Genomic DNA, 26647 nt, shown 5'->3' with positions numbered 1-26647 from the left:
ATGAGCTCCTATTTGCTTGCAGAAACCAAGCGAGGAGAAACACCAAACTTCAGCTGTTTATTTGATTTGACCAAGCACAAACTGGACTAGGCCACTCAGTGTACGATTATGGTGCCAGTACAGGACCTGAACACCACAAAACTACTGGATATAATCTCCTTATCAATGTAGCACTATCACATGGTCAAAGATGAAACGCTATCATCTCACCAACTGATCCCACACAAGCTTGCCCAACACAAACAAAACACTCTTCAGTGCAATGCAAGTGCACTGAAGTTTTAAGTTCAGTGTAAGCAACAATTTCACACACATTAAGACCAAGGTTCAGGAATATGGCAAAGCCATGATTGCTTTGAAGTAGTTTCTGAACTTCTGAAAGCCTTTGGAATGTTTTTATTTTTTCTCTAAAGAATCCTTCTCCAAGTAACTCTTGAAGATAGCTTATCTGCAACAGTATTTTGAGATACTGCAAAAGGGCAAACACATTTTTAGTTTCTACAACTAAAGTAAAAACATCTTAGTATTCTGGAAAACACAGCCCAAGCACTGTAGAGTCCTTGGAGCTCTTTACTAGCGAGTTGCTGACTCATCACCTCCTGCCAAGGAAATCCAGAATGACTTAACAAAGCCACCAGATTTTTATCGGCCAAGTTTTTCTCCCAAACGAACACATTCTGACCTAAAAAATGTCACAGGAATTACAGAAGCAAGCCTATTACCCACAGGCACCAGTGAATCTTTTTCCTCCTTCAGCATGGCTAGTTAGCGTGTACGTTATATCAGACATTCTTCAACAGTAAACTTTACCTCTAAGGGAAATTGATAAATAAGGAATACTAAATCCCTGGTCCAACACATGCCAGAAAGCTTTGGCTAAAAATCAAGAATTGGTTGCATTGAAAACTCTAAGAGCACATTCCAGTTCAGATACTGATATTAAAATAGTGGCAGCCAAAGTGCTAACATTCACAAGGCTAAACATTCTCCTTAAATTCACAACAAGGTTCAATATTTCAAATAGCACCTGCCTTATGAAAGCAGGACAGAAATATTCCCAAATAAAAAAAAAAGGAAATATCAGTCAATGAAACAGGCACAGGAGCCTTACTCATTTAGGCTCAGCACCCCAGTGATGACAGATCACAGACTCTGTGAGGTCCATCCAAATGCCTCTCCCCCAGCTGGCTTGGAAGCTTATATATGACAGCCTGATAATATTTGAAACAAACTGACAAGATCTCCACACTAAAACAAACCTGGTCTGAGGCAGGAAAACACACTCCTCTCCCAGAGTTCTCTGGCCACAATAAACTACACCTAAAATATTAAGAACCATTTACCCAAGAAGAAACTACAGTTGCATGTCCATATCTTGAAGGTATCTTTGATGTTAACTATACAATGAGTGCTACACATGATAGCAAACACAGCAGTGTCTTTGTCCTGAAGGAGTGTATGATTATCTGCAGGTATTTTTATGACATTTTGTTGGGCTTTAACAAGTGCTGTTAAAAAACCTTGTCCTTGTATACAGTTTGGCTTTCATTTCACTTGAGAAGCTTTTATAAACTTGTTTACATAATTTTCAGAGATGTAGATTCATAACTGTCAATGATTTTACAAGGTTAATGGCCTCTGTAATTAAAACAAATTAATGAGAAACTCAACTTTAAATTTATGCACTTCAGTCAACCAGAAAAACAGCAAACTCTGCAAAGAACGTGGGTGTATGAACTAGACTAAACTCACCTTTTGCTGATTGCTCCAAAGCAATGTACAGAAAAGGCGATATTTCTATTAATGATGCACTTAGACTCTGGAGTATTTTGAAACCTACAGTTCTAGGAACTGAGATAATTGGAATTTCTAGTCTAGTTTCCAGATCTAGATGCATCTGAGACATACTTTTACTCCAGAGGTTAACAAACAACAAACACAGAAACCAGAACAAAACTTTGTACAGTATGATACTGAAGGCTCAAAAATGCAGATTGTCTTCTCAGGAGCATACCTATCATGGAAGATAGTTTAAATTTACATTAAACCTCACTATTTTATTTTTTTATTTAGACCTCTAGCTTTTAATTAGCATATTTTTAAATAAATGAATTGAATCTATATAATGCCTAAAAAATTTTATATTGAATAAATGACATACATTAGCAAGAAAAAGCCTAGATCACACCACAGTTTTTTTTAAGGTTAAATAATCTGAAGTTGTAATAACTATAACCAAATTTCTTTGTGGAACTAAAATTTCTGCCATCCAAATTTCACTTAAGAGCTTGATTCAACAGTAGCAACACATCAGAAATTCAGTCTAGAAAAAATTAAAAGGATAAAATCTCCTGATATTTAAGGGGGTTTTTTAAGGTTAAAGGTTTCGTATTGCCTCAGAGAGGTTAGTGCTCTTTGTGCTTTGTGCTCTTGAACTGTGATCAGGAGTTATTTACGTGTAATTGAAACATTTGGACATTCTTGTCCACAGCCATAAAAATGGATGAAAAACGTGAACGCATGGGCTGATGGCAAGATGGGACTATTATTAATGCCATTCATAAGCCTCTTGGACTGCTGGTAAAAATCTGACAGAAAGGTGGTAAATTCTTGAACACAGTATCCACAGATATATACTTTTATAGGTTATTTAGTTTGATCTCCTTAGCACAAGAAGCCATTTCCAAGTTCATATACTTTTTAATGAGCATATCTTTTGAAAGACATCCATTGTCTTGCAACAACCCAGCAGCATAAGTGCCCCAAACTTCATTCCCATTTGGAAGAGTAGGAAGCCCATCTAATCCTTACACTGATAACTTAAGCAAAGCCTGCTTCATCAGACTTTTAATGGAGACTATAAATTGCTCCAAAACTTATTATTTGGCTTTTATATAGATTTGTACTAATTTGTGCAAGCAAGACAGAGACAGCAGCATTCAGACACACATCAATGCGATCACTTGAATTTCGTTTGTGAGCCACAGCTACAACCCTTTGCTTCTCCACTGGCATGCAAAATAAAGCATTTTTGATTATGCAAATAGTCCTCTGTTTTGTGAATAGGGCCTCAAGTGATTCAAATGCTAATTCTGTTAGAAACCTTGATGCAAAGCCAGTATTTCAACCATGTCAGCTTTATAACCAAGACTTTCTGAGAAACATGTAATTGCAAATTGAAAAATATCTTTTAGAACCAGAAATACATAAAGTAACCTAGAGAAGTAGGAAAGTTTTTACAGCTTTCTGTCAAGGTCCCTGCAACCTGCTGGGTTTTGCTTTGAGTTAGATGCCCCTTCAGGAGCTGGCAGTTTCCTAGCAGAGGCAGTGTAGGCACTGCTGCACTGAGAAAACCAGATATGAAACAACAAAAGCAAATTTTTATCTTGTCCAGAGAATAGCGTTTTATATAGTTGGGGTTTCCATCTTGTTTTCTTAATAAAACTTTCCCACAATCCAGTGAATGCCTGCATGAAAATGTTCTTGCCATTATTAAACACATTTTTTGAGACCTCAGAGCACACAAAAGAGCGAGCATGCATCCTTAATTTCAGAGAAATAGGGGGAAAGGGAAATGAGTGAGAATGTGTACAGGAAATGTGTAAAAAGCTTTTCTTTTTAGTTTGAAAGTTTTTATTTACTTTTCTTCCCTCTATTAGTTGCATTTAATGTACTACAGTACTTTGTCCTCTCAATTCTAGGAGATATGAGGGAAGGGAGAATGTTTTCAGATGGAAATCAGCCTGTGTGCAAAGCTGATGGTACATTCCTATGACCCTCTTGACTTCTTTCATTGCTCTGCTCAGGAAAACCAGTTGATAAATAAGGCTAAGTAAAACCTGTGGATCTAATTACCTGTACATTAAAGTAATTAGCTGTACAACTAAGACAGGCTTCAAAGAACTAACCTGCAGTTTAAATTGCCTACAGAGGAAAAAAAAATGAAGGATGTTAGGAAACTTCCACCTGAGGTCCAAAGCAAAAAGTTAAGTAATATAAACTATCATTGACAGTGCCAGTTTTGAGCATCTCCTCAAGGTAAAACCCAGAGCATAGAATCCTTATTTGCATTAAACCCCTCCTAACACCCCAAAGTAACCGTGAAAGAAAACTGTGGTCTATACCACTTCAGCACTGATTAAGGGAACTCTGAAACATGCACCACAAAACACACACTATAAACAAGTTAGATCAGATCAGAACAGGTATAAATCACTGGGTTTAGCACACCCAAAATATCCTTATTTACAAGGCTTCCTCCATTCATTTTGTTTTAAGTTCACTTTTTTCCTCTTGGCTCCAGCTAAATCTGCTGCCAGCTGAGAAGCTGTGGAAGTTTGTGAGAAGTGGCTCAGAGCTCAAAATTTCAGAAAGGCACAGTTCCAGATTCTGCAGCTGAACATCCCATAGTGATGACTTTTAGACTCCACTGTCATGGTTTAGATTTCAGTAAATGGGTCAGAGGTGGGAGGTCACACATCCTATTACCAGTCCCTGACCCATCCAGTTCCCCTCCATCTCATCAGAAAAATGCGACACATTATCAGTTTCTTTTTTAATATTGCTTACTCGGGGAGAACATTCTGAAGTAAAATAATGTGGATATTCATTTTCATTGCTTTGAAGAAGACAGCAAAGGTCAAGTTCTAATATTGAAATGCTCCTCTCTTCATATTGATCATAAAGCCTGGAAGCAGTAACACCACCCATGCTGGAAGAAGAGACGCCATCATGAAGCCTGTATTCCTGTTCTGTATAATTCCTGAAAGAATCTCCCACCTTTCCCAGCAAAAACTGAAAAACTGAACTGCAAGAACTGCAATGTTTGCAACACAGTCTCCAGGCTATGGAAAAATACAAAAGAGAAAAAAGAGCAGTGCTGTCTCCCAAAGGAATGGTCTCAGCCAGACAACAGCGCCTATAGCATCTGACAGCAGGTAGACCAAAGATAAAAAGGAGCCTGTGTAGAAACAGAAAAGAAGGAATATATTTTGTCTCACATATATAGCTTTAAAATAAGATGTATTTGCTACCACTTTTTTCTCTATTTTGATTATAACTGACCTTCTCCTTCCTATGAGAAAGGTATTAGTGTTTCTTAATGACTACAGTGGTTGCTGCCATATTTCATGCCAGTACAAAGATGTAAGCTGATGAAAATATTTCTCATCTATTTCAAAGTTAGAAACAATTCATGCTTAAAATTTTCAGCAAATTACTGTGAACTACACATAGCATTTAACCATACTGGGATTTTTTACTTCCCCATGTATACATGACATATTTAAGGAAGAATTGAATCATTACCACAAAAGATGGGAATAAAAAGCAGCAAAACAAAATGCTGCAGTAGTCTCACCCTCTCAGGCTGCCTATCTTCTCAACTAGCAAGTCTCCACTCATGTCATGGCCCCATAATTTGAAAATAAGTTTAATTTTCCCTTTGATATAAGAGTGATTTATCAGATATTAAAACAGAACAGTATCTTGTATCTGTAGAGACTAAAGGTGCTTACTTTTATAAATAAGTTAAAAATTTGAAATATACTAGTGGATTTTTCTCAAAGGAAGTAAAAGTATTTATTGTGCTGTGGACAAAAGCATTGAAAACAAAGACATTGTTGTAGATCCAGCAGAAGCACATGCTCATCTTCATTGCTTCATTCATGTCTGAAGAACCAAGACAATGTTTAAATTATTCATACACATCAAGAGAATTAGGATAATTCATTCACAAACTTTCTGTGTTAGAAATACACAAAACTGTTCTGATTATGTTTATGAAAGATGACTGAACTCAGTAGCAAGAAGATGGTGGCATGTCTCAGACATGACTTTTGATGAAGATGGACGACTTTCACAGGAAGCATTTTTACTTTATCCAGAGCTGGGTATGTGACCAATTCACATTACACACTCTCTGAAAGACAGTATGTGACCCTCCACAGATGATTTTGCTCTTTGGGGGACAGGGTTAATTGTTTTTCTAAGTCTTAAAAACATACAGGAACACACATATGCACCCATACACCTCTTTCCATACATGTTGTGGTGTATCTCCTTCAAGGGGGAGAGCTGTAACACATCTGAAACCAGACAACCTTCTAAGGTCCTTACTTTATACTTTACCCAAAGTTGAAACCAATTTTGCTGAGATACCACAGTCATCTACTAGGTTTACATGTTAAGAAGACCATGGATAAAACTGAAGCTGACTAAACTGGTTTGAACACTGAGTTGCCACCTTGCTTTGGTATTTTTGAAATCCAGGACACAGCAATGGAAAAACACACACAGAGATCTTGACAAAGACAAATGTCTTTGTGCATACTTGAATTCATCACTTTCATCATAAGGGTAAATGATATTGTTGTCTAGATTATCCCTTTCGCAAAAGGGAGATACAACAAAGGAAAAACAATTCCAAGAACTAGCTAGGTTCAGGAGACGTTTCTTTGCCTCAGCATTACAGATATAAAATTTTTATTTCATCAGGTAGCCATGGAAGATACTTTCACTTGGATGGGTGCCTGAGGGTCTCCAAGCAGTTTCAGTTGAGTCAGGCCATACTTGCCAGCACCTCCACTCATATAAAGAAGCTGGTTTCTGTACTACCAATTCCATCTGCTCCGACTGGGATATGGTCACAAGGTAAAAACTAATGCTACTTGGAGAAGGATTAACTTAGCTCTACTCTTTTGCTGGCAGAATGTGCTGTAAGAGGACATTAAATTTGCATACAGCATAAAAAGGCGGTCTCTCAACAACTTCAACTCAAACAAGAAAGCCATGAGGTCTGCATAAGGTTCTGTATGACTTATAGATGCATATTATCATTATATATGAAAGATTGACAGCCTTCTTGTATCCTCCAAATTCTGTGATCGGCATGTGCTTTCTACCCTTCTTGTCATACTATCAGGGACAACAAGAGCAGCAGACCAAAATCTACAAGGCAACAGTTCCAACTTGTGCATTAACTAGGAAAGAGAAGAAACAGCTTTTGAGCAGAAGTCTGCTCTAAGCAGAAAGCCCCAGGGGCACAAAGCAAGTCAGAGAGCCCTGAAACTCAGGTCAGAGGAAACTGTAAGCAAAAGCCATACTGAAAAGGGCTCAATAGCACTTGTGAACTAATGGATTTGCAACCTTCCAGCACAGAAACTGGCACAAGATCCCTTATCCAACACTTTCCAAGTGAGAAATGAGGATGCACAGACAACTACTTCAGTGGAAGTAGGGCAGAGCCTGAAAGGTCTGCCATTAAGCTAACATAACAAGGATGAAGAAAGAATTCTTGCTGGCAAAATGATCATATTAAAAAAAAAATAATAATCTTCAAAGTGTCACCTCATTCTCTTCTTGCTTGAACTGTGCTCAAGAACAAAAGCCAGAAGAAGGTCACAGCCTGAACATCAAAAGTACTGAATAAAGATTCAATTGATACAGTCATGTTCCACCTCAGCAGGCCACAGATAAAATGTTGGAGGGGGAATAGGAGGAGGACAGGGGGAATGGAATATTCTGTGGAACAAATCTAGTTCTATGAAATGGGATAATTTGGAATTTGCATTTGTACTTCTCCGAAAAGTGCGACACTTTTCCTAGATGATGGAAGCTCATTATATATTTTAAAATTCATAACGTGATTCTCAAAGGGAAACACTATAATTTATGCTATATTTATGTAATCCCAGCTCTCCTGAAGGTTTTCTAATTGAGAAAACTGCTGATTTGTTAGATGGTTAAAAAATAAAAAAGGGGTGGGAAGGAAAGACTATGTTCAGTCTGTGAATAGTCAAGTACAAAAAAACAAACAGGACAGACTTTTTCAATCTACCATTTCTGACCACCCTGTGTGGACAGAAGCTTTCATGTGGCCCACCAAAAAGAAGTAAGTAGAACAATGTAATTTGGACACACTAAAAAGCAGAATAAAATAACATCATAATTTGCACTGTATATGAGACTAGAAAACTATCAGATCTCCCACGTTCATCTAGGATGACAAGGAATTCAGTTCACCTGCTTCAGCCAGCCAATTCAAATGCTTTCAGGGAAAAGCAAATGAGTACTGTCAGTAAAAAAAAAATTAGCAGCCAGTCAGGGTTGGAGAGAGCAGCAGGAGGCAAAGCAGAGTAAAGATGAAACTCCTGCTGCTTCCAAGCTCCATATCACATTGCCAAAGATCTAACACAATTCTTGTAGACGTACACAACTGCACATGCAGGAGAAAGCATAGATGAAACTTAGCTGAAAATCAGACCTGTCAAAAAAATATTCAGAAAAAACCTCCAGAGATTAAAAGCAATTTGTCTATTACTAATGTTCAGGAAACAGTATACACTTCTCTGCAACATGAAAGGGTATTTAATAAGTAACCTCTAAAAGTCTCGGAAATTTAAAAAGTTTACTTCATTTCATGAAAAAGGTCCCAGGAACATCTTTTTCCAAAAGTAGTTTTCGAACCCCAGCCTGTCTTAATTTGAGAACTCTTTTAACTCAAGGAAATCCACAGTTTGGGTAAGGCTGCAGGGTGACCATAAGAGAAAGAGACCAGACAGAGAAATAAAAATTGCTGGAGTTTCTTTACTTTTGAATATTCTTGACCTTAAATATCCAATGACACGGTGTCCCAGAGGTTCTTGGCTTGCATGTTTTATTTTTAACCACACTGAAAAACAAAGCTGTTACGACTCCAAGCCCAACTGGCTTTGCAGGGACTTTACAGCTAATTGAGCCATCGCTATTTAGCCTGCAGTAGGCACCAGCTCTGCCAGCTCTGTAGGCCATGAAAAAGTTCCCCAAGCTACAGCCAATCTACTGTCCTTTCCTTTTTTTACTTCACTGCTCCAAAGCAATGTGGCTTTTGGGGAGAGTGAGCTTATCCTCAGGCTCCAAACCATAGACACAAACCCCCTGTAGTAACTCTTGTGACACGCACGCTCAGAATAGCTACATCTCCATAATCTTAAACATAACCTCTTGAAGTTCCCTGAGGCTTTTGAGCCAGATACATGTGAGGCTTTTAAGCATTTCAATTATGGAAATTCAAATTTCTTGACTGGGCTTTGTAAAGGAAATCTGAAAGTTCTCCAAATTCCTATCACTACAAAGAAAGCAGTTGTTAAGCTTCCTTATTAGGAAAAAACCTCACAACAAAAAACAACCCAAACCAATCCTGAATAAAATGACTAGATTTACTTTATGTAAGTGGATGATTTAACTTCCAATTAAAAAAAAATAATAATTCTTTACTGGAAGATGAAGACAGGATTTTCACTGCAATTTTCATGTTTACCTTCTACCAGTAGATCAACCAATGACTCTTCAAAGAATACAGGCAGATATTGTTTCACTGTGACCTTGACTTATGGCACACAATCTTCCAGACCTACTCTAATACAACAAATAGGAGGCTTATGACTGTGAGTCATCCTGCCAGTGCCATGAGGTCATTTGTTGACTTCAGTGGTGTAAAGACCATTGGGCTGCATATCTCTGAGCTGGGGAGGGCCTGCAATAACTCAGGTCATAATTCAGGGTGAGGTCGCAAGAATTATACCCACTGAGACAAAATACAATTTTCTGGAGCTCTTCCTTAAATGGTATAGGTGAGGAATCTGCTGTTTCTCCAGGATAATAGAAAAGCTCAGCTACTTTACATCGCTTGCAGCATTGTTAACACCAATCATTGTTTTCCATTGTGTACCAGCTAGGAACAGTAGGCAATAAATTACACAAAGGTAAGAGCTTTGTCTTGGCAAACTCCTGATCTTCCCTGTATTCTTTTCATAGCAGTTATTCCACTTTGATTTTCTATAGATTAAAGTTCTGTAAAGATTTATCCCCTCCAGCCTGACAATTTCAGAAAGGGAGGCCTCAGAAAACCTCCCATCTTCAAAGAGGCTGTCTGGTATAAATATATATCCTGAGGATAATACATTATATATTACAATATAGAAAAAATCATATATAAAACACATAGAATATAGAAATCCTGGGGAATAAATGTGAACTCTCATTTCTTTCTTAGACACTGCTTTAGGTTTTCATTTTTTGCTTTCATTATAATCATAAAATGGCCTGGTCAGAAGAGACCTTAAAGATCATCAAGTTCTAACCCCCTGGCATAGGCAGGGACACCTTTCACTAGACCATGTTGCTCAGAGCCTCAATCAAACTGGCCTTGAATATTTCCAGGGATGGGACAGTCACAATTTCTCTGGGCAACATGTTCCAGTGCCTCACAACCCTCACAGTAAAGAAATTCTTCTTAATATCCACTCTTTGTCAGTTTAAAGCCATTTCCCTGTGTCCTGTCACCACATGCTCTTGTTAAAAGTCCCTCTCTGTCTTTCTTGTAGGCACCTTCAGGTACTGAAGAGCTGCAATTGGTAACTCCTAAGCCTTCCCTTTTCCAGACTGAATAAACCCAATTCTCTCAGCCTTCCTCACAGGAAAGCTGCTCTATCCCTCTAATCATCTTGGCAGCCTCCTCTTGATTCCCTCCTACCACACAGTGAGATAAGGATGCAGAGACTCAAAGCTTTGAAGACTTCTGAAGATGTTCTGTGGCCAATAGTCAAGCATCTCTCTTCCATGCTCTATATTGGCACTCAGATGCACTAAGCGTTCTCCCCCAACTCACAAAATAAACTTATTCAATATGCATGATAAACTGCTCTTTAAAAATTAAAAAATAATCATTAAGCCATTCCTATATTCTTTGTAATCTTATAATGCAATACAGCAGATGCTTCCAGAGCACTTATGTTGTATTTCTGCATGCTGCTATCCACACATGGCATTAAGACCACAGCCTTTGACACTGAAGTAGATGGAAAAGTATCATCTGAGAAACTGCCAAATCAAAGATGTAGAAACTGTCTGTCACATGAGCACCTTTAAAAGTGACACAAATTGGTACAAATACATATAAATTACAACATGTGAATACAGTAATTAATAAAAAGAAAAGCAAACTGAAAGTTGCCCAATCATGGCATTTAAATGACAACTACAAAAATAGCTACAAAACTTGATGATGCTTTGAAACACCATCCAGACCTATGGGAAATGAAACATTTCAATACACCAAAACCCTGGAATAAGGTTTTATTGCTATAGTAAATAGCAATATTTTCAAGAGTGGAAAATTAAAAACAAAGGCAAAAAAAGTTTTCATGACTGGGATGGGGAAGAAAGAATTTCGTTACCCAAGAAAGGAACACAGTAAGCAAGTTAACCTCAGAAGCAAGGTGCTGATAAAGCCAAGGGATGTTTGTCTATATATGTATCCAAAAAGCAAAATTGTTGTCATGCTGGATATAAGCAATATTATTACCCAAAATGAGAAAAAGATAACTACAGCACTGTAAATCAAGCTGTTCCCACAATTCAAATCTACCACACAGTTCAGTATTTAGCCTACATGAACACATGATTCTACAGGAAATTAAGGGAATGAAATACCTGAGATAAAAGTTAAGGTCAGTGACCTTTTCTCCTGGCTGCTGTGGGTTTAATAATACTTCAAGTCTGATGCCGAACCATCTCTGAACAGTTGATAAAGAGCATTATAGTAAAAGGACAAACCACAACTTCACTAACACAGAAAACAAATAATTTGCTAACCTGTATACTACCAAATTTATTTTGAATGAAAAAATGGGATGAAAATGTCTTTCAGACTCCACAGTGTCTCAGATATCACTGTTGCAGCACACTTAGACCACAACAGTAAAATGGTGGGCTGAGTCACTCATATAAATGTTATCAGAAAATCTCACTGATTTATCCCACTCAAGTGCATACACCAAATCAGGTGTGCTTTTTTTCTCCTTTTTTCCTTTTTTTTTTTCCTCCTTGGGCTCTTCAAAAGTAAATTAGATTATCTCAGACTAAGTGAAATAAATTCAGAAACATCCCATAAACTGCATACAGTAAGCTGGTACATTTAACTCAGCCCAAGTTGAAAGAACATTTAACATAGGCCACTTCTAAACTTCATTCTAGAAATTCAATAGTGAGCTGAACTGCACCACTAAATATGCCACATTCACCTATTTTCATTTAAATCTATGGAACTTTGATGGTAGAAGACACATACCCTTATCTGCTGTAAAAGCAGACTTACTTTGTAAGCTTGAATTGAAGCTTCAGCTAAACCTCCCCCAGGCCTTAAAATTAACTATGATTTTCCTTATGCAGCTTTACTGGGCTTTTTTTTGTTCAGTTGGAGGGTTTTTTTCACTTTTTCTTCCACTTACTGCTTCAACCAAGTTAGCGCTTGTCTCTACAGCCACACACTCCATATTTATCTCCCCCATTTTCCCACTTCTCCTAGTCTTTTCCCTTTGTAGCTTTGTTTTACTTTGAGCTTCATTCTGCTGCTGTCACAACAGCAACAATATGCTTCCCGGTACATAGGCAGCTACAACATTCCCTCAGCACAAGCACTGCTTAGGATTTCAGCCTGTAACGTCCCCCAAATTAGCATCACACAGCATCCCCCTCAGGAGCACCGAGCAGAAATGCTATTTTCTCTCACTGCTTTACTCAAGGAGCCAGGAGAAATGTTAAACAGTTTTCTAACAGTAGTTTTAATTTACAACTGACTAGACTTCTGCCTGAATTTGCCTTGCATTGTTGGAAAATTAGAAAATAATTTCAAGCCAAGATGAAACCTGCCTGGTTTCTCCATTATGAAAGAGTTTGGAAAGAAATGCCCTCCAACAGACCTCTGGCTCATACCATCATATATGCATTTTTCCATTATGGGAACACTATTCCTCAGATAACTGAAATTAGAAGTTGATCTCATCTTCAGTGGTATTTGTCCTTGTTCTAGTTGTCCCAGCCTAAATGAAGGCACTGGAGCCCTTAGTTAATCATCAAAGATCAAGAAAAACAGCTTAACACAGTGTCCCATTCTCGATGTTTTTCCATATCAAACTTATCAGATAATTCTAAGAGCTCATGGAAGCATTTCTTTTTTCCCTTTTTTTCTCCCCACCCTTGTAGCTGACAGCAGCCATGGATGCATTACAGAACTCAGCATGTCCAAGATGGATGAGATGATGCCAAGAGGAAAGGAACAGCTTCCTAAGGTCCTGCTGGTGAAGCCCATGCCTGCAGTGGCCAGAGTGTTACTGTCAAATACTAATGACCTGGCATAACATCAGAGAGGTCACCTTCTGAAATTTGCATTTCTAATTCAGCTTTCCTTACTTTTCTGGTCCTAATATTTGTTTCTGACAAAATCAAAACCAACAACAGAAAAGTCAAAGCCTAAATAAACAGATTTTTTTCCCCTCTCATCTTACATATCAGGTGTGTGTGACATCTACATGACATAAAACATACAACATTGCACTTATACTGACAGCTTCTGAATGAAACTTCAAGGGGAGGAGATTTCATTTACCAAAACAAAACCCTCATAAACAGAGTATAATCCAAGTGTGATCCTACATAACCAAGAGTCTACAAGTCAAGAAAAATTTTTTTTAATATCCTAATACTCTTTGGATCTAGTCTCAGCTTAGATGAAGACTTAAAAATATAATGGATGCACACAGTACTATCATAATCAATGAGACACCATACTGTCGATTTGGTAATAATAATTAACTTCAAGAGCTTTTCTAGGCAAGACCTTTATTCTACTCCTATAAAAGCACCAGGGTTTTAACTGGCTTCAACCACAGTATTGTAGTAACAGCTAAAAAGAAAACTTTCCAATGACAGTGTGAGAAGTATTTTCATGCAAGTGTGCCTTTATAATTTTTTTAACATATCAAGTGGGAAAAAAATCTCTCTTCTTATTCCTAATGAATACTTCTGTATACTGAGCTCACACACCACACTATTTATGAAGGAAAAGGGATTATACTGCATTTGACAGTTACAATGCTATAAACTTTCATCTAGACCAAGCTCACATTAAAAAACCTTTTAAGTGTCACTAAAAAGGCACAAGAAAGCTGTACTTACTATTCTCTCATTAAGTCAGTACCATATCAACTACAAACCTGAAGAACAATAAACATATTTGAAACACAGACTGTTATAACTTGAACTCAGCATTAAAGATATTGAAAGCTGCACCCGTAACCCTCTGCACACCTCGTTATCACAGCACAGCTGCAGGGACAGACAGCTCACACATAAAATAGATATTGTTATGAATAAATGTGTCAGATCATTCAATAATTGTTACTCAGATGAAGCAGTAGAGAAGAACTGCGGAAATTCCTTCATAAATTTGCCACCCACGGTTTTCCCTTCTTTGTGAAAGAGCCACCTTTAAAATGCACAGTCTTGGGACGGAAATCCACAGTAGTTTAGTGACTTCAGGGTGTCAATCACATGAAACATGAGGGTTTTTTGCCCAGCGTACTCCAGAATGGGCTCATTGTACAGACAGACATACAGCAGACAGATGGCTGCAGGAGCAAGGCATAGGGAGCTACAGCTGCTGTGTCTGGGCTCTCATGGTCATGAAGCCAGACATCTCACATGGAGGGCCAACTGCGGACCCTGTGAGGGCTGATGTTCCAGTACCTCCCAGGCTCATCTCATCCTGGGAATTAGGCTGATAGTGAAGTTCTAAGGGGTGCCTCAAAGTCCTAGCAGTTTCATCTCTTTAGTTCATTACCAATTTCAGCTGAGTCTGAATCAGTGCTGTGATGGTAAATTGTTTATTATTTCTCTACCAAGGCTCATTTTTAGTACCTTCTAAAAGAGCAGGACCACACAAAGAAGGCATATCCACCAATTTCTGTACAGGAGCTCGATACAGACAGGCTCAGATAAAGCAGCTGTCACTAGGGATCAGGAGAGGCTGAGGAGGAAGGATAAAGGATGGAGCAGAAAGCTTAACAGGCATCTCCAGGCACCATAGATAAGAACCATTCCCAGGCCACACAACTTGGAGTCCATGGGGAAGGAAAAACAAACACAAGCTAGTTGCAAACCAGACACAGCTTCAAAAGTGCCTGCAGTTCTGCTCGATGATCTTTTGATTGCCTTTATCAAGAAATGCTTGTCATTGCTTCACGCTGCGTATATATGAAAAATCACATCTACCTTCATCCTAGGTGCTGCCTGCGGGCCAGAAACGCATCTTACACAGCTCCCTCCTCTTCCAGAGAGGCTTCTCACACCCACCTCACACATGCTCCCCAGTACTGTTTGTGTAGTAAATCTAACAGGAGCCAAAGCACAGGCAGAGCTGCATTCTTTAACAAGAACTCCCACACCAGAGGCTTTGTTTCTGAAGCACCAAAGTTTCATCCTACTGAGAACGTAACCATGTAATTTGAATTCTCAAGCTACTCACTATAGCATGGCACAGAAATAAGAAGCACAATGCAATTACAAAAGAAAAAACCCACATATATCATCACTAATTGTGAGTGCATACCTTCCCTGATAGCAGTAAATGGGGTTCCTTCCTCTTCTTGTAATCTAATCACCTTCAATGCCACCAGCTTTCCATTTACCCTGAAAGGGAAACAGGGGAGGGGAAGGAGAAATTTTGAAAAACCAAAATTATAGAAGAAACAGTATTTCTTATAATAGAACTTATTTCCTATCATGTACTTATTCAATTTCTCCCTCTCAATGCCAGTGATTCATCTACTGTAAGAAGCACTTCATAGCTTCCATAATGTCAACTTTATATTTTCACACTCAGATGCAATCCAAGAAATGATCTCAGTTTTCTGAGAGTCAGTCTGCTTCCTTTCTACCACAGCTTTGTTACTGAAGCTTTGTTAAGAAGTAACACAATTTAAAGTTTCTGTTATAAAATATCTGTTCATTATTTGATCAAACTGTTCAAAGGAAAAGGCATATGATTTTCATCAATCACTTTACATGCAGTATATCCAGATTTACACTGATTACCTCCTTCCCACAACATGATACACATTAGTATAACCTTCAAAAAGCTACAAAGTCTGTGTAATGAAATAATTCTTAGGTCATTCTGGTCATTTCCCACTAGGGTAGGATTGTTCCTGAGGCATATTCTTGACTACACGGCCCTGGCTACTTTGAGATTATAATAGCTCTCATTTATAAGTTTAAAAATATTTTGTGCTCCCAGAGACAAAAGTTCTTAACAGGTCATTTATGCATAAAATCTATTTGTCTTGTTTCATTTTTAGCATTCAAACTTTCACCACACATTAATTACATTCCAGGCCTAGCAAAAAATCCAGTTGGTTCAGTTTATCCAACTAAAATCTCACAAAAATGGAACAAAGCTGATATCCATTACCCTCTTCAAGAACAAACTCATACCATGAAACTTTAACAAACTCCCCATGTACAGCAAGCAATGGTGAAGATAAACTACCAAAAAGGCATAAAAAAGTTTTAAAAAATTATTGTTATTATTATCATTAAGATTTATTTCTGTAAAAGCAAAATTTGCCTTTACAGCCACAAAGCTCAAGGACACATTGGAGCCTTCACACTCCTGTAGTCATGGAGGCAATTCTCTCCTGTACTACAAGGGGGATGGCTTTACAACATGTTTTAAATTTTCAAGGCAAGATGATATGAACAACCACCAACTCTGAATTCATCTTCTCCCTCAGGCTTTTAATTTTTGCAGTTATAGGAGTTCAATGACAGATGGCTACTGTCTTGCTTCTTCTGATTATTCCTCTTTCATAATTACCAAAACTCATTAGCCCTATACAGAACATTACACAATTACTCTGAGCAAGTTAAGAAACCCTGGTTATCAAAAGATGGTTTACTCATCACCTTCCAATTAGTCATAATATTCAGGCTGGCACCAGTCCAAGTCTCAGGCCACTAGTCACTGTTGAAAGGAAATTATCAGCTTAACTCTCCTGGATTTCCCTTATAATTGTCTTACATATTTTTTAATTTGGATTCAAACAGGATTTATGGCATCAGAAAAAGATAAGCCTTGCCTCAAGTAACTTCATGTGTCATGCTCAGACAGGAGAATGAACCATGTTAAAAGCAGGACTGATGACAGACATGCAGTTCATAAACATGTGTCGTTTTCAATACCTCCATCAATCCACCACCCTACCTATCATATACATATTACTTAGATACTTGAAAAACTTGAATATTTTGCAACAGATGAAATAACTGCAGGAGGAATTTAAGAAATAAAAGCAAGATCATTTTGCAGATAAAGAACAGGACAGACCCTGTGTTCAGGGAAGGCAATGTAAAATACAATGAAAAAAAACAGGGCAAAGAGGTATTAAGGAAACAGGCATATGAAGAGAAGGACAAAAAAACATGCAGCATTGTGTAGCTTATGTTCTTTTTAATCTGAAGTTCTACATTCCACTGGTTCATGAAGAGAAATATATAACACAAATAGCAATAGTATGGAACCCATTTCAAAGAATTCACAGTTAAACACAGTAGGTGAGCTGTTCTTTTTAGTTATCATTGCCCCTTTGTCATTGGTATCTGTCATCATCTTGATAGATATCATGGCAACTCTTAGTTCTACCAAAATAATCAAACCAATCACAAGTAGTGTTCCTCTGGGATTTCATTCTCCTCTTTAATACAATTTATCTCCAACATATCAATCTGTAATTTCCATAATATAACAGCCTCCTTATTCTCATTAACTACCCAGTCATTAAAATCTTTTTTTTTTCCATTTGATTTTCTATAAACAGGAGCATATAAAACTGGGGATGTGAGAAATTATGAAGTATCAATTACAGAGATAGGGTGTTTATTCACATCCTTTAATTATCCTCCCACTGATGCAATCTCAGGGTGCAGTTAGATGATGCTGAAAAGATGAGCTAAGGGCTGCCTCGCAGTAGAGGTTTCTCCTGCTTAAACCTTGCCACACACTCCTGACACTGACTTGTATTTGCTGTCATTCCTGCTGGACTTTACAATGAGACTGCTTAGAGAGCTTAAATAGGAGAAGACTGGCCCTTCCAAAAAGTGTTAAATAATACTTATTAAAAATTATAAAGGCATTAAAAAAAGGAAAAAACACTAACAAATACATAAGAACTGGGTCCACCTTTTGAGAAGCAATGTGTCGTGGGATGAAGCCAGCTATGTCATGAAATTGCACCCTGAAACTTGTAATGGCATGTCAAAATAATATGGTAATTTCCTTAGAAACAACACTGAAAAAAGGAAAACTGGGTAAAATTACCTCTGCAATCTATCAATACCTGTCTTTGCAGACTTCAGAAGTGATCAGATAAGGTTAGCAGAACTCCTTCCAGATATTGCTTCACATTTGTCTTCCATAACTTTCAAAGCATGCTCAGTATTTTCATTATTTCAAAGCCAAGTAGGAAACTGACAAGCAGACTACCTTTTAGACAGTGAAAAGGCAACACCACTGACTCTTTTAACATCCAGGACTCATTAAACCTCCTCTATTACTCACTGTCCAAAGCAAACAATTTCACACCTCCTCAAAACAGTACACTTCACTGTGTCAAAGATTACACTTATCATCTTATGCCCAGCCTGTCAGCTGCCTCATTAGCTTCTATTAAGGACAATATTGGCTAAAGAATTCCTATTTTCTAAGCCATCCTCCCTCCTAAGCTAACTCGCTTTCTCTTTCTCATTGAAACACCTTCAGAGAAAGTACAGAAGTCTAAAGCCTCTCTAATTATCACACAAAACTACTTTAGTCTAGGCAAAACACCTGCAGCTGATGGACAGCTTTCCAATTTATGGAAATTCCTCATTTTAACATTATATGATTTTTCTAATAACTTTCTGGTTATATATGCAACATAGGCAAAAGAAAAATTAGTCCAAATTGCTTTATGCAGCATAAAGTAAAAGCCTGCATATTATAAAAAATACAAATGAGCCAGATATTACAAAAAATGCTAAGATAATGTGTCATTCTGCATTTTCTAAACCAGCAAATATCAGCACTACCAAAATAAATACATTTAATAAAAATGACCATTTATGAGAAAATAGAGGAAATTGGAAATTATTTAATGCATCATTAAGAACATATAATACTGATGAATATAAAGTAACTGATTATTTAATTGGCTTCACTGGGGATAAAGCTGATGATGCCACATAGAGAACAAAAGAGTACAATAACACTATTTTCTCAAGTTCTTCAGATATATTTAGATGACATAAATGTTCTAAATATACACATTTAAAAGAGTCAATTAACATAAAATCTGCCAATTCTGATTTCAATCTGTTTATTTAATACTGAGTTTTACCACTGTCTGGAGTTGAGGTTGAGCTCATAATTTGTGCAAGTGCTAAGCTTGGGAACACTTCTGCCAAGAAAAATCAGTAGAAGATATTGGGATGATGCTCTAATTTGTGATACAAATTTCAAGAAACTAATTCTTGTGAAGAAAAATAACTTGCAATTGTTAAATATTCATTTACAGGAAAATCTCAAAGTTCGATGATCAAACCTTGAGAATATCTAATTAGATCTACTCTGTAGTGAAATTGATGTCATAAACAGACACCTAAAACTCCAAACAGACCATGGGGGCCTAATGAAATCAGGCTCTGCCAGAAATTTCCTTTGAAGAAACCTGACAGAGGCACATTCACTGTAGGTTCAGTCACCTCTGATTATTCTACCAACGAATAACTAATTCCACATTGAGGGAAACACTTCTTTTAATCATTAACATAAAAGACAGTTCAGCGTAAACATGGCTTATATTATATTTTTCTTACCAAAAAGACTTACATTTCTAGTTTACAAAAGCCACTCCCAGTCCTGGTAAAGCCCAAACACGTAAATTCTCAAGGGACTAATGCAGGCCCTGAATTTCTCTTCTTGAATCCCACCATCTTTTAACCTCATCCTAGACAAAAGTTACCTTGTCTTAGAAGAAGCCAGTGGATTAAAGATGCTTCCTAACGCTGACATTTATTAGGGCTGAAAAAACAGAAGATCAAAGGGTTTCATGAGAAACGAAGGATTTAAATTATTAATTAGTGCTGTCACTGGAACTTAGAAGTCAAGGCAGTCTCGTACAAAGAGTGTGGCAGCCCTCACTTGAACAGGAGCAGGTAAGATAAGAGTTTAGCCCCAGCTCACATCAGTTCGAACTAGCCAGCAGCTCATCCAAGCACAGGGGCTGTACTCGACCTGTGCCTGCTGGAAGGAGTGACCTGGGAAGGGCAGCAGGCACAGCAGTGCTGAGCACATCCTGCTGCCCTCCCCTCACATCTCCCACACCCCACTGAGGCTCGCAGAAAGAGAGGTGTAAGACAAACAGAGATATCCCTTATAAACAAGGGCCTCTTACAACTGTGCACAGTGACAGTCACAGGGGATCTGCTGAGAGATGCCACTGATCAGCAAAGTGGAAAATGCAACGGTGCACAATGGCAGCTGGCAAATTAATTCAGTATTCTCCCTACCCTTCCAGTCATGCATACATGGCCAATAAGGCACTGTCCAGTAACTCTACACATGTGTGTACTGTAACTGTATTCTGTCCTAGTTTGTCTACCATGTTTTCCAGGGCAGTCCTGGGTAAGTAATATAATAGACTTACTTTCTTCGTTTTTGTCCCCTGCTATGAGAGGTAATAATACTAAGAGACCTCCTTAAACTGCATTGCAGGTTGAAGCACAGTACATATAGTGTGATGCTCTTTTTATATATTAAACTATGGAGAAAAAATTTCCCAATCTTTATTTTAAATGTTGAAAAATGCACTCAGTAAGTGATCAATATAGTCAATGATTCATCTTCTAGTTAGAATCCTAGCAATTTATTTTAGTACTTACTGTACTTTAATAATTTTTCCACCATTTGGCATTTTAGTTGAACATCTAGTTGTCATTAGTTTTCTATCTAATTCAACTTTAAGTTCCTATTTTTATTAAAGATTTGCAATGCTAGAGATTTCTTTAAAACTTTTTATAATCCCATGTCATAACTTGCCTACAAAAATCACTTAAGGAAATAAGATAAAAAATGAGGAGGGGGAGGAAAGAAAGCCTAGTTGGTAACTATGAAGTGCCTTTTTGTAACCTATGAATATGTATTCCTTTTCCAGCCATCTGTTATCCTCAGATGAAAAGAGGATTTCATTTGTAGGACACTAATTTCACACAATTTTCAAGAAATAAAGAAAAGGTTAGGAAAGTTTAGGTCATTAAGGCAATATGAATCAGAGTAATTTTGAAATATCAGTCTAAATAAATTGGCCATAACATGAATAAAAACTTTCCTGTGAACTGGACTGTTGAACATGGAACTTATCAGGAAGCCTGTGAACACAACACCTCACGTGGGCATAGAGTAAAGCTTGGGGAATGACTGAAAAATGGCAGCTTGACCATTGCAATCTTATGGCACTTGCAGCAGATTGAACATAAAAGATAATCAGAGTCAAAGAGATCTCATGAAGAGTAAAAATTCTGCAACTTCAAAAGCAAAAGTCAGAACAGCAATTAGTCCTGTCAGCCCTCTTCAGTGAAGGCTTCAGCATCATAAACATAAGAATCAAAACACACATGCCATCCCTTTTCTCGTGAGCAGCCATCCACAGACACATTTATGAAATATCATGGTCAGCTATATTCATAGCACACACTGCAATACATCATGCCAGTAACAGACAGTGGCAGTGCCCCCTGATTATTCAGAGATTCCCTGCTGCCTCCAGAATAACACAGCATGGAAACAAGGCCAGTACAGAGCATGATGCCTGGCTGAGCATGATTACTCTCCACTTTGCACCATGAACTCCCTATTGACTTTTAAGGTAAATAGTAAAAGGTACTGCCTTTGATGGACATAAATATCAAATGTCTGGGCTCTCTGAAAAAATACATTTCATCTTTGGATACTTGCTGGAGTCTCCTTGAAAACAACAATTCAGATTTTGAACTGAAATGGGAGAGGTGCCTGGATGGAAGGACTGCCCTATATCAGCAGCCTTTGAGCTCCTGTTGACACAGCTTCTACTGTGCTCTGCTCTGTGCTCTACTGATCTCTCCTATTAATAGTTAAAAAGGGTAGGGATCAGAATTCATTAAAACAAGTGTTTTACTAAGAGCAAGTTGAAATTATGTAATTTTGTGATAGGGAAAATAGACAAAAATATCTTGATGTGGCTGTTAACAAATTCTACACATTTTTGCAATACTATGAGCACATGCAAACCAATAAAGGTGCCCAAAAAGGTAAAGGTACGGTGAAAAATCACACGGACAGTCAAGAGGCAGATCAAGATCACAGTTCAGATACCACTGGCATGCCTCTCAAAACAGACACATGCTGTGCTAGCAGCAGTCACAGATCACATCCCTTTAACTGAGGGAATCTTTTCTAATTCTTTGCCTTGAAGGGCAACTGAACACAGTGGGAGAGGCTGGAAAGCACGCCAACACAGAAAATTGCCAAAAGCACAGGTTTTTCCCTTAAGTGCAATATGCAGAGCCCTCAGTGGGGGAATGCAAGGCCTCCACACTGCTTTGCAGGGGACTCTGGTTGGCAGCAGCTCCCTTGTGCTGTCACCAGCTTCATCTCCAGACTCTCAACTCACATCAACACTTATGTGCCACAGATCAAGCCAGATCCCACTGCTGTATGTTCAGGTAAATTTATAAACAAGCTCAAGAGGCAGCAGGAAGACACACATGTCAATACACAGGCAGCACTTCCTCAGCTCAGCCATACAGTGAAATGATACAGGAATTCAAAGGCCACCCAGGGCTTTGCACCTACTGTATGGCAAACATCCAAGGTGTTAATCAAATACAGAGTCAATGGAACTTGCATCATTTTTTACAGTGTTATCAGTAAATTACTCTGCCCACTTCTCCAAAATTTTACATTAAAATAAATCCCTTCAAAGTCATCTGAATTTCATGCAGTAAGCAGCCTCTTGTGGTTTTATACAACTAAGTAAAATATGAGAACCTAGCCTGAATGGAAGCAGAAAATGAACATGCCAAGATGAGTTTCATTACACACGTCTGATGTGCAACACATGAAATCAAACAGATTTACCTATTGATGCAACTGTCAGCCAGAAAAAAATGACTGCTTGGCTGTTTCTCCTATAAACAAAAAGCCCAGCCTAAGAGAATACTGCTTCACTTCCCCCAATAACACAGTCCTCTTCACTCTGCTGCTTCTTCACCCCAGGGATTCATTTTTATCTGACTACAGAAAGAGAAATCCATCATCCAGTAAAAGGAATTAGCCCATTTCATTTCACTTTCCTGGAATACAACCACAGATGCTCAAAAAGATAGAAAAGCAATGCGTTTTATAGGAAGACAAGGGCTTGGTACCATTTATCCTGCTCCAAGGTGCAAAAAGCCAGGGTTGTTCTGAAAGCAAGTTACTGTACATGTTACTTTAAATCTTAGGAAGGGAATGGCTGATTCTGATTTTGTGTCTTTTCAGGCAGGTATGCATCTTTTAGACTCTCTGAATAGCATGCTAAGATTAAGAATGTTTTATTCCATCATTATGATCAGCAGGGGAAATAATTTTAAAAGCTGAAATGCATCTCAGGAAATGCATAAAAAACCCCAAACTCAACCACTTGCCACACTCAGCTGGTGACAAACACTGAGCAAAATAATTCTGAGTATAAAGCATCATTTAAAATAGCTCAATACAATCTTAAATGTTCCAACTTTAGCTACAATTAAAGAAATACCTCAGAAACATTTTGGCAAAACAAAAAAACCAAGCACTAAAGTTGGTTATTAGGGATTCTCAAACATTTTGAGCAAAATCCACTTGTTGTTTATTACCAGCTCCAGCTTTTCCATCATGTGTCTGCATTCTGCATTGTGTCATAGGAACTTAATCCTTCAGCAGTCAAACTGGGCACATATCAAAATAAACAGACCTCTTTGGCTCATGTGAATTCCCACCGAGTCTGTAGGCAGGGGAACACAGTGATGCATATCACAGTCTCACCCTATATACCCATATCAGAACCTAGGGAAAAAAAAATCTCTATCCCTGTATCATTTTAAAATAAAGCTATAAACAATCAAAATAAAGCTGTCTGAACAGCAGCAGCCAGGTCCAGGTCTCAGCCACAGAACCATGGAATTGTTCAGGCTGGAAAAGACCTCTGAGTCCAACCATCAACCCAGCACTGCCAAGCCCACCACTAAAACATGTCCCTAAGTGCCACATCTTTTAATCCCTGCAGGGATGGGCCAGAGCCAAGGCATTCATTCACACCTGCTCACCTACATTCCCCAAGAGCCCATCACAGCAGTGATGCTCTTCCTTCTGTGGGGACACCATGTGGGTCAGAGATTCCTCACCTTCTCAGGGGACAGAGAGGTAACAGGGCTACATTACCTCAACAAACAAGTCCTTTTGAAATAGCAGATAACACCTGGAGTGCTTCCCAAGTTCTTAAAGTACAACCTCTTCCTGCCATGAAGTAATTCAACTGTCTCTATAGTTCAAGAAACAGAAGCCTGGACTGGAGGTGTCGAATCTCAATTGTGCTGGATAATATGGAAATTATTCAACTCTCAGCAGGGAAAAAAAAGGTCAAATTCAAACAGGGGACAGAATACTACTATAACAGTAGAAATACTCCCTGCATATGAATTCTCATCCACACTCTGATTGCACATACTTTTTGTCAAAATGTGTTTTTGTCAGAACACATTTTAAAGACCTTGCAGAAAATGTTTCAAGGCAACAGGACAAAGTCATACAAAATTGTTATAACTCTCACTACTAATTCAGAGCAAGCTGTTTATAATAGAGAATGCAGTGTGCCCAGTAATTCCAATTTATTATTCAAGAACCATTAAAATCATTGAAGTACAGCTTTCAGATTTGCAGGCAACTCTACTAAAATGAGTATTTGTAACCAATCTACATTTCATAACATGTTCACTATTAATGCAATAGCTTCAGGGAAGGGTTTTGTTTTGTTTTTAAATTTCAGTCTGTTCCACTGACTGATGGGACATCCAGTGACTCTGTTGCCTTAGTTCAGTCTTACTGAAAGCTGAGACATATGGACTGACTGTCATCAGATACTCACTGTGATTTTACTCAAGGATTTTAGTAATTAGGCACAAGTTGAAATCTATACTGTTTTCTCCTATTACATAGACCCCAATAAAAAGCTTACACATGTATAATGTCTGGAACTTATGGTAATGTATAACTGAGCCATTAGCAACACAAAGTAATAGCCTTTCCTTGAAGAAAGCTGCCAGTGAAAGACAATACCTGCAGTGGCATGGCACAAGTGTGAATATTTCTTATACATTTAGAACATGTTTTTATTCCTATCAGCTGTTATTATGCTTGTCAATACCTAAGCAAGCTATTGAGAGATGAGGGAACCCTCATTTTAATTTATTACAAATATTCAGTGAAAAAAGATCATTTTCAATACCTAACCAAGTTAATAAACCTGGAAAATGTTCAGACATATTTTCTTTTTTTACACAGTTATTCTGTCCCATGACCATCATGGTATTCTCTGCTGGAATGGCAGTGTTGTCTCATGTATTACTGGCTAACCAAAGTTTTTAAATAAAGATATCACATGTACCAAATCCCTCTTTTACAACTTCTTTGTTATTATTGGAAATTTGATTATGAAAACTTCATTAAACATGTCAAATGGCACAAGGCAATCTGCGTCACAATGGATAACTCTGAATGGAAGTACTGGCTGAAAAAGTATATTTTAAGTGTGTTTACTGAGTTATTTTATGCAATAGAAAAACGCTTAGGGCATTTGGGGATAAAAAAGCTACAACAAATAACATTAAAGTGACTGAAAACATATGTGACATGTATAGATTATTTTGAGGTAGAGTAGTTGCAACAACTGTAAATAAACTATTGTAAACAAACTAAACCTAGAGTAGTCCAAAATTCCATTCATTCCCTTCATGCTGTCTTATTAAAGTTTTTTCATAATGATAAACAAAAATGACATTGTTCTCAGACCATCACAAAACTCTACCTGACAGCATACTTTGCTTTTACCCCTAGGAATGAATTTGGTATGGATACCAAAGAAGTAGCACAACACTGAAGTGCAAACAAAACATCAGATTTACAAGAACCTCATCTTTTTCTGGTGTATGCCATGTGCTACCTGTGCACTATGGTCTCAGCCCCTTCCACTGGAGCACATGGCAGTCAGCAGCACTTGGATTCACAGAGATCTATGTACGTGTTCAGCAACATCACTTGATACTTTCTGCTTATCTTTATTTACTCACAAAATTGAAAGAAAAGAAAACACCACTTACTTGCTTTTTCCTTTGTATACTGTAGCATAGGACCCTTCCCCTAGTTTTTCCAGTTTTTCATATGAGTCTGCTTTTCCAAACTTAGGGCTTGTAGGCTAAACAAAACAAAAAAGATCTTTCAGCATTCCACCCATAACATTAACTGCTTTGACTCAACCTTTAGAGATCAAATATCATTATCAAGGCTCAAAGACATGCTGGTTTTCAGTAACCAACCAAAAAAAATTAATAAGGAAAAAACCTTTAATATTTATTCAACAACCCAGATGGTAGTTGCTGATATCAACCATACAGTTACACCACTGGATCTATCAAAAACATTTTGTTCTTAATCAAAGAGATGGCTCTGGTTTTTTTTTCACAT

General features: G+C 37.8%; 1 protein-coding gene across 5 annotated transcripts in view; it reads right to left on the bottom strand.

The window, feature by feature from the left end:
• The window catches only part of CDK14 (cyclin dependent kinase 14), a 310762-nt gene that overhangs the window by 191054 nt on the left and 93061 nt on the right, over nt 1-26647 (bottom strand). For all 5 annotated transcript variants that reach the window (XM_064704274.1, XM_064704278.1, XM_064704276.1 and 2 more), the window contains 2 exons: nt 26284-26378; nt 15428-15507 (listed from right to left, as the gene is read on the bottom strand). In XM_064704274.1, the coding sequence (XP_064560344.1) occupies nt 15428-15507; nt 26284-26378 (175 nt within the window). The remainder of the gene's footprint in view (nt 1-15427; nt 15508-26283; nt 26379-26647) is intronic.

Source organism: Zonotrichia leucophrys, chromosome 2 (assembly GCF_028769735.1).
Source record: "Zonotrichia leucophrys gambelii isolate GWCS_2022_RI chromosome 2, RI_Zleu_2.0, whole genome shotgun sequence".
Taxonomy (NCBI): domain Eukaryota; kingdom Metazoa; phylum Chordata; class Aves; order Passeriformes; family Passerellidae; genus Zonotrichia; species Zonotrichia leucophrys.
Note: the sequence above shows the minus strand (reverse complement) of the source record. Positions and strands in the feature narration are given on the sequence as shown.